This window comes from Mixophyes fleayi, chromosome 12, assembly GCF_038048845.1.
Source record: "Mixophyes fleayi isolate aMixFle1 chromosome 12, aMixFle1.hap1, whole genome shotgun sequence".
Classification (NCBI taxonomy): domain Eukaryota; kingdom Metazoa; phylum Chordata; class Amphibia; order Anura; family Limnodynastidae; genus Mixophyes; species Mixophyes fleayi.
In genome coordinates, this window is record NC_134413.1 from 43,764,381 (window position 1) to 43,776,509 (window position 12,129).

The 12,129-nt window shown below is 38.0% G+C and overlaps 1 protein-coding gene across 2 annotated transcripts in view; it reads left to right on the top strand.

The window, feature by feature from the left end:
* Positions 1–8,650, top strand: part of SEC23A (SEC23 homolog A, COPII component) — a 72,775-nt gene extending 64,125 nt beyond the window's left edge. For both annotated transcript variants that reach the window (XM_075192456.1, XM_075192454.1), the window contains exons 17-20: positions 3,730–3,816; positions 3,952–4,107; positions 6,037–6,102; positions 6,822–8,650. In XM_075192456.1, coding sequence (XP_075048557.1) covers positions 3,730–3,816; positions 3,952–4,107; positions 6,037–6,102; positions 6,822–6,911 — 399 coding nt within the window. In that variant the 3' untranslated portion in view covers positions 6,912–8,650. The remainder of the gene's footprint in view (positions 1–3,729; positions 3,817–3,951; positions 4,108–6,036; positions 6,103–6,821) is intronic.
* The last annotated feature ends 3,479 nt before the right edge of the window (positions 8,651–12,129 follow it).

Below are 12,129 nucleotides of genomic sequence, written 5' to 3' on the forward strand. Positions count from 1 at the left end.
CTTTCCCCCATGTAACCTGTGTTCTGTAATTATCCTGAGCACTCAGTTGAGATGCTGTTAAATATTTACCTTCTATCTGTGACTAATATTCTACACAGTCTAAAACCACTAATGTGCTGTTTAATGATGCAGGACTTTGCTTTCCTGTAATGTTAATTGCAAGAATGAATAACCTCAGGCTCAGCAGGAGCCGCCAGCAGCATTTCTAAGTGCCAGAGTGGTTTCTACGCTGGTCATTGATAGAAATGAGAGTACGATTTCTCTGTGCGATTCTGAAACCCCTGAACACTGACCGCAGTTATAACGAAGAAATATGTGGTAGGACAAACATTTGCTTCCAGTCAATATCCGCTCTTATTCCTGGTCACCTCAAATTTGTAGATAACAAATTGAGCATATATGGATACAAAGGACCCATTGTATCATCATTTACATTACTGACGTGCATTGTTTTTTGACATTTATTTATGAAGGAGATAAACAAGACATCTTTCTTTGTTTATTTGTAATAATATAACTATTATATGTAATATTGTATAAAAATGTAAGAATTAGCATTAGCATTCGATGTTTGTATATAAAAATTGTGGAAGTGTGGTTAAAGGAAAAATCTAAATAAGAAATGAGTTGCACTGATATGGAATATCAATGCCACTAAACTTTGCTAGTAATATTCACTAATATATGAATACAAATCTCAACAACCAAGCAGGATTGAGGCTAGGGATGTTTAAGGGTTAAGAGTTTTTTTGCAAACTCAGCCCTTCCTCTTCTCAAGTCCTATATAAAGTCTAATGTTCTATTGTAAGTCTATTGTAGGGCACATTTATTTATTTTAGTTATTATTGCCAATACATTCTGGAAATAAAGCCTTATACATTGATATAGAAAACACAGATTAAGACAGAATGAAAGTGGGCTCTACTGGCTTTAAGATTACAAGTAGGTATCTTCAATTTCATGTTTTTGGATTAGGCTGAATACTGAAAAATATAGTACAAACGATTGGTGAACAGTGAAATTTAAACAGAATGGCAAAATCTTACTTGGAAATATAACTGCATTAAGCACAGTAACATTATAGGGTTTGTTTGGCCACATCCTAATGATTCAGCCAACCCTGAATCTTAAACTGGTCATAATTGAGCCAATTCATCCAGCATTTATTTTCAGCTACTGTGTTGCATCTCTACTGCTTTGTAGATACGCCCGACAGGCTATTTGTAAGTAGTGGGACAATGCTCTACGGTGAGTGATTCAGGGGGTGAATGGCAACATCAAAATAATATAATGGAGAAATTGTGCCGAGGCGGAACATAGTGAAAAAAAAATATATATATATATTATTAATAAAAAAAGGCCTAGTGCAATGTTTCCATCTTTTATAATCTTTATCTAAAACACACTTACCACAAATATAATCAAAATAAGGTCTGTATAATATATGTATATTATGAATATATAATACTTAAAATATATGTGTATATATAATATATGTTATATATGTATAATATAACATCTGCATATTATAGTGGTGCTCCACTATAAATTACATACACATTTGCTTGACAGCACCTGGGTAGGTGTTGTAGTAAATGGGTAAGTGAAGGGATACGTAATAAGCCTGTCCTAGAGGAAGTAATAACACTGGAAGATTACATAGAAAGTATGATACAATACAAATTTTGAGTATTTATTTTTCACACATTACAGTTTCACCAACCGTCTTTTACTTTTCATTTTCAGTGGATTTGTTTTCTCACAGCGTTAGTAACATTTTCTAAAATACAACATTTTTAAGTGATTTTCAGGTACGTTTTATGCATTTCCTATGTGCACCAAAGCTTGATAAATAAAACCTGTGTTGTTACAAAAAAACATGCAACATCAAAGACTGCTAAGTCTACTTCTCCATTGAAATAACAAGTTCTGCTTGGAGTTCTTTCAATTGATTTAGTAATGTGCACTAACTGTAATATGAAAGCCGCTATAGAAGAAGCTTCACTGAGAAAGGAAGAATTTGAAACAGTTTATGTGCAGCACAGGAGAAGTTGGGATGTAGTAACAAATGACTATTGCTACTTGGATCATAGAGTAGAGTAGTTAATGCATTTAGAGATTAGAGAAAAGATGTATGAGGAGGGAGCACATTAGAAGTCTTTATTACATTCTGCCATTGTATATCATCATCATCAACATTTATTTATTTAGCAGCAGCAAATTCCGTAGCGCTTTACAATTGTATATGATCTTTCCAATATGTATTTGGGAGTACAAGTTACCCTTACATACTGTTTCCCTTGTATTTTAGCCATAGGGATCCTTTTAAAAGTTTGTTTGGTGTCTTGGGCAGATAAATGGGATATTTTTGCACAATTCCTTAGTATAGAATTCATCCCCATTACCTTAAAATATCACAAGAAAATAGAATTAGATATAAGGGTGATGAGTTTTGGAAAAAGATCTGTTAGATGAACTGTAATTCTTTCCCGCTGAATAAGCTCTGCAGTAAATATATAGGTGTATTGTGGAACCTGCATGTGTCATCTGGTACTTATTAGATTGCTTATACAACAATTTAGGAAAGCCAGACGCATACACTTAGAGAACAAGACAAGAGGACCATGCCCAGGCCCACATATTGGTCACAAAATTAAGTAGATGCATTACATTGTGTGTGATAATACAGTCTTGAAGGGGTGGTCCACATGGAAATAAAATAAATTGCACCAAAAACATGGCTAAAAAGTAATGCCATACTTACCTACTTTCTTCAGCTCTCTTCCGGGAGCCAGCCAGTGGAGGGGGGCGTGAGGGGGCGGGGCGGCCAAAATCGCGTCATTTCGGCCCCGCCCCCTGTGACGTCATGACGCAAATCGCGTCATTTGACAGCGGGGGGCGGGGCTAAACGCCGCGATTCATCGGGAATCGCGGCGTTTGGGATCTAATTCTGCCCACTTCACTAGGAAGTGGGCACTTCCTAGTGAAGTGGGCAGAATTCGGGAGATTGCCACACTCGCCCGGGAGTCCGGGAGACTCTCGCAAAATGCGGGAGTCTCCCGGACATTCCGGGAGAGTTGGCAAGTATGATAATGCAGGCCACACACTGCAATATGTTGGGTGATATCTGACAATTTACCCAATATTGCTGCATGTATTTCACCAAGACACTGCATCTCTCAGCATATAGTATAATACACTGCAGAGAAGTTCCAAATACAGTAGGGAGAATTCCTAAGTGTATGGGGCAAAGTTTAGGTCACAGCAGTTACAGGGAGATCATTATAGCAGCACAACTAGAGTAACAAACTACTGGAGAAACAGGCAAAATAAAAACCCTGAATGTGTACTGCAAATATAATGCACTTATACTGATTTCTACGCTTTCAGTTATGGATTTTTTTTTTAAGAAAAGATACTAAATCCTAGCTCTTGTGGTTGTAAATACATACGGTACATAAATCCAACATGTGCTATTAGCTGGTCTCTGCAGCGCCCTCTTATGGTGATTTTTGCAAATTACATGGCACACAGAAATGTCCTTTCAGTTTGCTAGCTGTCACAGATGGTGAGAGGTGGCCGACATCAATGTAAAAGCTAGTCATAAAATAAATGTTTTTAAAAAATGGAAATATATGTGAAACAAACTAAATTAATGAAATTGTCAATTTGCTGAACAGAAAGTGTCAAATTATATTAACTCTCATTTATACTTTTTATGTTTTACAGCCTGTATTACTAGATAGTAGCAGTATTCTCCCGGATAGAATCCTCCTGATGGACACATTTTTCCAAATTCTTATTTATCATGGTGAGGTGAGTATGTTCCAAAACCACAATGCATTTTAACAGACTATTCTGTCGTATTTATGCATAACTACTTTTTTTTAATTGTTGGGCCTGTTTGTGAATAAATCAGTGTAAATTTACTTTTGGATGATTGTTTTATAGACTATTGCACAGTGGAGAAAGGCGGGCTACCAGGACATGGCTGAATATGACAATTTCCGACACTTGCTACAAGCACCTGTGGATGATGGGCAGGAGATTCTCCACTCCCGTTTCCCGATGCCGCGTTACGTAGACACTGAACATGGAGGGAGCCAAGTGAGTGCAAAAAGATAGGGGCTGGGATACTTTAGTAGAAAATATATATAATGTAATGTTTTGGGATGACATTATTCCAACAAATGGAACATGAGACCAGGGGAGGGCTGGCGAATTTTAGCCCGGGGCAAGACTCGACTCAGCAGCCTGTTTAATGGAAAAAAAATGCAGGTGGCCCAGTGACCCAGCCCAAGGAAGGACACAATGGGACCGGCCCGGGGGGGGGGGCAGATGCCACCCAGCCCAGCCTGCCCCTGCATGAGACCAGGTTCCAGATTACATTTTTTTGTCTACATTGCATAACAACGTAATATGTACTATGCATATATTAAAAATGGCGTTCAGCTGTGGTCTGAAAATAGGCATGTTAGAGTGCACATATGAATTCGCCTAGGCAGTCATTTGGGCACATTTGCCAATAGAAATGCTCTGCGTTCTTGCACTTTTGTAAATATCCTATACAGTCTGTGTCTGCCAGCAGTCTGTTTTGGGTAGTTAAGCCTGCACTTGGTTAAGGGAGTGGTGTTCTTCTGTTACAACAGTGCACAGATAACTGAAGAGCACTATAATCCACAGGATTTTGCTTACCATATTTACTACTACTATAGCTACCTCTAGACCATTGATGCTCAACCTGTGACCCTCTTGCCATTTTTTGCGGCCCTCAGAAAATAGGATAGACGGGGGGACCCGGGACAGAAGTACTGCAGTAGTATTTGTGTCCCACTTCCCCTTATCTTTGTCTTGCATTGTATTGGATCTCACTGTGGCTGTGATGATGGGGACTTACCCAGTCCCTACCACAGAGAGACCTGACCATTCATCAGTGCGACAGTGAGATGTAGCAATGAAGCAAAGCAAGGGGGGACATGTTGCTTCATAGGTAAAGGGGGTGTTACAGGTGTGGGAGGGCATGGCCACATCTCCAGCAGGGTACACACTTTTATCTGCTATGGGACTTTTTGACAATATTTAGAGGAATGACATAACTGCAGAGAGGTTCCTATATTGTAAGTTTTACCTGTTTTACTTTTTTAAGCAAGTTGAATTTCATTGTGCCCCCCATAAGAAGCCTTTGTGCCAAAAAATGTTGTGCCCTGCTGTTCTACACGAACTGTCATTTTAATCAGCCATTTTTTTTTCAGAATATCAATAGCAATACCCCAGAATAAGAAGAAGTTTTCTAGATGAAGTTAAAAACCATGTCTTTATTCTGACTAGTATTTACTGCTAGAAATTAGTGCTTCATTTCTTGTCATGCTTGGTAGATTGGCAGATAGATAGATAGACAGAGTGTTGAATACCATTCTGCAAATTGGCAAAACCCAGTTGGAAATTGTAGATTGTGTTGCCGAAATGTCATACTTCTGTGAATCAGCCTATACTGCTGTGAAAATCAAATTCCGCTACATTGCAGTGATTTCCCAATTCACTCATCTGTAGTCAGATTGGATGGCTGACAGACAACATACTTAATAGGGTGATTGGAGAACTGGCTGTGGGATGCAGAAAGGGTTGCCTAGTGACACTTGCTGAATATTAATGATACGTGATCATAGTTCCGGAACCCTGGGTTCTGTTCTGGTGCTTGAGTTGTGAAGAAGATTTCACAAATTTTGCTAATGATCCTGTAGTTGGGGATGTATTAATATGAAGTTATCTGTAACAGCATACCCCCCATCAGTCCCGATTTAGGCGGGATAGCCAGATCTGAGGGCTCGGTCCCACCATCCCGATCAGTACAGCTTTGTCCCGCTGGTCAGAAAGTTGGAAATATCTTCTGTTCACTGCTGCTCTGCACAGAGACACCAGAAAGAGTCTCAAAGAAAAAGTGTCTGCAAGATAAAAATACGTAGAACAATATATACATTAAGTATATTGAGAAATTATCATGGAAATAATTGTTGTTTTTTATTTTGCATTTCTTAGGCTCGCTTCCTGCTGTCAAAGGTGAATCCTTCCCAGACTCATAACAACATGTACGGCTGGGGACAGGTCAGTGTCTTGTCATGTCTGCCTGCAGTTCTTCTTGTTTGACTGTTTGATACATTTTTCTGTGACAATTTGCAATAAATAACATTTTTAGGATACTATGCAGTCCTTTCACTAACCGGATTATCAACAGCTTTTAAGCTGAGGCCTATTCTACAACACAGCCAAGGGTTTAAGCAGCTTGTGGGCTTCCATTACACATTTTGATTATATAAATGGCCTTCTTTAGCATGCAGGGGAAATGCTGCCTGCTTTTGCATGTAGCACACAAATATCGGCCCACTTTATTTTAATACTGCAATTTAGAGTTGAGCAAAGACCCCCCTTGCCAACTCTAAATCTGCCTGGAAATTTTAAATTTTCCATCTCTGCAACACATCTTGGTTTTGCTGGACTTGCTCCTAACTATAAATGATGTCCTTTATTGTGCAACTATTCATGCTGCAGTATAGAGCTCTTGTGTTGGCAGCCTTTTTGAAACCGTAAGCCGTGAGGCTCTCATCATAACCCCATGAGTGACCGGTAACTCACTCTCTAATTAAGCAGAATGTTGAGTTCCCATTGCACACCTCTGTCTCTCCTCAACTTGGCTTTATTGGACACTTAGGAGGGAACAGTGACAAATACATTAGTTTTACTGAAGGTTTTTTATGGAGCAGATTTGTATTTTCTGATGAGTCTTCTTTTATATACAATGTAAACACCTTTACATTTTCACACAGGAGTCTGGTGCCCCCATTCTCACAGATGATGTCAGTCTGCAAGTTTTCATGGATCATTTAAAGAAATTAGCAGTCTCCAGCGCTGCCTAATTCAAGGAACTCCTGGAAAGGACACTACACTCAGAAAGCATTCTGCTGATAGGCTTCAACCTCACTAGCCTGGTTCCAACCTGACACTGTACAAGGGCTTAGGAAGCTGGCACATTGACCTGACTGCTCAGCCCTCCTGTGTTTTCTGCATTTGCTGCCTACACACTCTTGGCAATAGCTTTTGAATAGTTATTTATACAGTATGTTTTATGACAATGGGTAATTGAAACTGAACAAATTCTAAATGGGCAAAAAGAACAAAGCCAACATTTTTTTTTATTCCTAAATGTAGTATTTTTTATTCAGTTGTTAAACACTTATAAGCTGTGAGCTGTAGAATGTGTTTACAGCTGAAGATGTATGGAGGCCTCTTTACCATCAGTGGATCAAAGCAGAGAGAGAAGAAACACACATGTAAGCTTTGCGACCATAGTTGCTACATGTAAAGATAGTTTACTGGATCATTTATATAGATTGGACATATTCATTCTGCAGCTCTACTCTATTTAATCTGCAGAGCTAGCATACTAGAAACCCACAGTGTGGCTAAGAATCCAGCACTGCCTTTCCCTTCTGGGTGGGAGAAGCAATAACAAGTCCTGAAAAGCAGCACCCATTCATTATAAAGCTTCCTATAATAGCACAAATATGAAACTGTTCCACAAGTAACTGTTCCGAAAAGGTATCGTAGCCCACAGCAAATATTTAGATTCCTGCTATAGTTTTGCAAGTACATTTACAAAATGAAAAAAAAAGAAGTCTGATTGATAGGATGCTAAGATTTAGGGATCGCCTAAAACATAGATTGAGAGACATAATGTCACTTATTTAGTGTTTTTATTTTTCTCACACCCCCCACACTGAGCACCAACAGCTGTAATGGGCAGAGAGTTTGACGTTGGGCTATGATGTCACAGTACAGTGCCACCCTCCCAATCTGACAGGAATAAAAGGTGCTGCCCTGCTCCTCAAAATGCAAGAAAGGGAAGGGGGAGGTCTGGTGGGGTGGGCACCCAGGGCACATGAGCCGACCCTGGCAACACCACCTGCACATAACCTGTAGAACAGTTTTTCATAATTGTTCTACAAAATACAAACTAAGCATTGTTTCTCTGTCTCAATATCGCAGAGCCTTCTATACAGCTTATACAACAAATATCTAAACAAAAGTCAGTATTCATTATAGTTTTCTTCTTTCTTTGTGTTTTTTTATTTAACTGCATGTAATTGTTGTGTTCTTATATATTTTCAGTTCAATAACTCTATTTCTAAGACTTTTTCTTCCATGGGTGTCAGTAAACAGATTCCAAGCCCTGCTTGCAGTATTTCTATAGCAAATACATATTTCATATTACAATTTGGGGTTCATTTTGGAACTGTTAGATTGTGTCTGTCTTTAGTTCACAAGTACACAGAACTGTGTACATTTTTTATATTTTAGCCTTTTTGCTGCCTATTTAGAATAAGAGATGTATTTGCAGCACAGTTTTGTTTTGTACCAGTCAATGTTTTTCAAACTGCCTCATTGTTAACAAGTCTTTTCCTCTAGATCAACCCCGTAAATATAGTAGTGTTTGAAGGTAAGGTTATTTTGTTACCTGTTTTACTGTGTGGCACTAAAGATAGCCCAATTAACATCAATGCTGGTTTACTGTCACCCCTTAAATCCATTTATGTGCTTAATTTCTGTGTTTTCAACAATTTGAATAAAGTAACTGATCTGCAATGCACCTCCAGTTCACATGTGTGGTTTCCTTACCTTTTTATGTTGCTGAAGAAATATCAAGAAGGTTATTGGAATTGATGCACTGCTTACTCCTAACTGATATTCAATCAAAATATGACGGTGGAATGTCTCAGTAACATACAATATAACTTTTATTATTAATCATTAAAAAAACATTGTAAGTTAAAAATCAGCGAAATATAACAAACAAGTGAGTAAGTGACAAAATGTGTCCTTTAAAATAACTAGATGCACCTAAGTCTCTAATAATTGTTTAAATCTAATATATAAAAGCCTAGCGGCGTGTGTTAGTGTGTGTGTGTAAAAAACTATTTTCTCAGAAAGGGCTCATCCAATTGACCTGAAATTTGGTATACTGATATTATTTGACAAAAAAATTATAAAAGTGAAGTCAGTTAACTTCCATCATCCCCCCTTCCCCCCGTGGGAGGGGTAGTAAAGGCTAAATTTACCAGTTGAGGGCTCAAACTCATTTTCGTGAGGTAATTTTACCTCATGAACACACATGCTGTGTTAGTGTGTGTGTGTGTGTGTGTGTGTGGAAAAAAATTCCGGGTGACAGAGTGCTCAAGCTGCAGCGCCACCTGCTGGGCGGAGTTATATACTACGCTGACCTACTAAATTCTTAGCATTATCTAATATATAAAAGCCTAGCGGCGTGTGTGTGTGGCGATGAAGATGACAAGAACCTTTTTAACACCTTAAGTAGCTTGATTTGACTAGAATGCATGAGTATCATGCACGGATTAACTTGTAATATCATATAATCCAAGCTAATAAAGGGACAAATTGATTTGTTTCAAATTTAATTGAAGCAACTTCCTACGTATATTGTGGGTAGCTATATTCCTTTTAAATCATTAGTATATATCCTATTAGTTGTTTTGTTATAAAACCACCATGATCTACATCTTAGATGATGTTTAAATTAATATCTCACAAATTCTATACAACACAAGGACTGTAAATCGAGAAGACCAATATTCTACGTCTTCTCCATGTCACCTGTGTTATCTTATTCTACCTACAGTGTTACCAATGCTTGATAACTTGTTACAATAAAGTATCTCTATTATAACACTGCTATAGTAATGTTCCAATTAACTAGGTTGTTGAAAACGGATTAATCTGAGCCTAACATTACTGGTGTTCTGAATATAAGTAGGATATTGTGGATCACCCTGATCTCGCTGACGGTTATTTAAAAAAACCTCTAAGGAGATGGCAGAGCTGATTATAATATCAAAATTACTGCCGAACTATCAGTATTTCTAAGTTACGCTAATAATCTTTCCAGTTTAGCAAGGGCAACGAGGTGGTTTTTTCTTTCCTCCTCCCCCCTTTTTCTTTTTAATCTTTAATTATGGTGTCAAAGCAAAAACCACCTCGTAGCCCTTGCTAAACTGGAAAGATTATTAGCGTAACTATACTTCATTAAGGAAACTAAAGCAAAAAAACTGAGTAACTTTGTACCTTGGCAAAACCATGCTGCATTGGAGGGGGATGTGATTTAAATTGTGATGGCAGATTTATAGTTGGGGTAGGGCATGTCCTAGATCAACTTTAAATTTCAGTGTACATATAAGCTTTCAAGTATTTGTGTGCTACATGGAAAAACAGACAGTATTTAACTTATGCGCAATATAAAAAAAATAATTTGCAGCCCTTGCATCTGTAACATGGTTTTGTCCAGGAGAAAACTAATTTTTTTTGCTTTACTTTCCTTATTGAATCAGACCCTTAGTGTCTCAGTGAAGTCATTATTTCTTAGTAAATTAATAGGCTGAATATTGGTTAAGCCCACAAATTGGTTTATAAAGTGTAAAATTAGATTTATAGTAGATGCTGGTTTCTGCCCTTGCATAAGACAAATCAGCAGTTTAGGATCTGAATGCAGGAACATTATAGATCTACACTTGAGGAAAAAAAATAACTTCTGCTCATTTACAAGTGGAACATAATAGCAATACTAAAACAATGTATCTTATAGGAGTTGAGGATGGGTGGTAATTGAGAGGCTTTACTACTAATGAGAAAGGCAGAATGCAATTCCCCTTTGTGTTTAAATGACAACAATGGCGATTCTTGTTTAGAGATTGTTGCAATGGGGCCTTCATCTTGTAATGTTTGTAAATAGTGTGTTTAATGTGCTTCTGTATTTAAAAAACATTTTTGATAAATATAATTGGATGCTCAATTTAAAAGGGTTTTTTCCTGTTTCAAGCTCCCAAGAAAGAACCACTTGGCCAGGGTTGCTATGAGAGACACAACAGGTTTGACCATGCTGCTTAGTTCTGAGAGGACTGGTAGTGAGGTACAAGCTGAAGTCAAAGGATTGAAGAAGGTAGAATGCTGATGGATGAAGCCAGTGTTTAGGGATTGGAGAAGGTAGAATGCTGATGGATGAAGCCAGTGTTTAGGGATTGGAGAAGGTAGAATGCTGATGGATGAAGCCAGTGTTTAGGGATTGGAGAAGGTAGAATGCTGATGGATGAAGCCAGTGTTTAGGGATTGGAGAAGGTAGAATGCTGATGGATGAAGCCAGTGTTTAGGGATTGGAGAAGGTAGAGTAGTGGGGGACGAAGCTGAGATTGAAGAAGGTAGAATTGTGGTATGTGAAACAAGGCAGCAGTGCCCCAACATTGCTCCAGTGTTCCTATTAGCTATTTCATATAATTTTATCATTTATATTTCGTTTATTTATAGAGTTTATGTATTCATAGAAATCCCTCGTCCCAGGTAGGACGTGCAAAAGAAATAGTTCAATAGTGTGTACAAGCGAAATTGTACAATGAAAAATTGCTGTAAACCAACTTCATAAGTATATCTCATGAACCATTCCAATGCGTTCCAATGTGTTGTGGACGTATGGAAACTTCAGGATGAAAGTATACATCAAAACCAATCTTTTATTATATTAAAAACTAAATGTAATATAATGTAATATCATTTGAAACAAGGAATCATGACACAAGGCACACTCATGGCAAAAATGGGTAAGTAACCTGTAAAGAACTCTGTGAGCTCTACCCAGTCTGCAGTCTAAGGTCTGAAGTCATAGTCATTCCGTTTACAGCCTGTAATAAGTGTCGGCTTCATAAGCAAGTAACTCAACCTTTATGCGTTTCGTGCGACTCCGCCCACTTCTTCGGAAAATGGAGTTTAGAATTCCCAGGTCTACATATATAGCCACATATTAATTCTTATTGGTTGACCTTTTCAAATTGAAGACTTTTAATGTAATGTGGGTTAAGGCTTATTGAATGGGATGATGGTAGTGGCTTTTCATGTAATGGGTGGTGGGAGGCTGTTTAATGGCAGGGATTAAATCATTTAAAGAGACATGATGGCATTATTAATATAATGCTTGGGTAGTATGGGGGCTATTCCAGCAGAGTTGGGTGCAATGTGGCCTATTCATTTTCTGAGGGGGTGAATTTGGGCGGAGAACTATTTATTACAAATGAATGC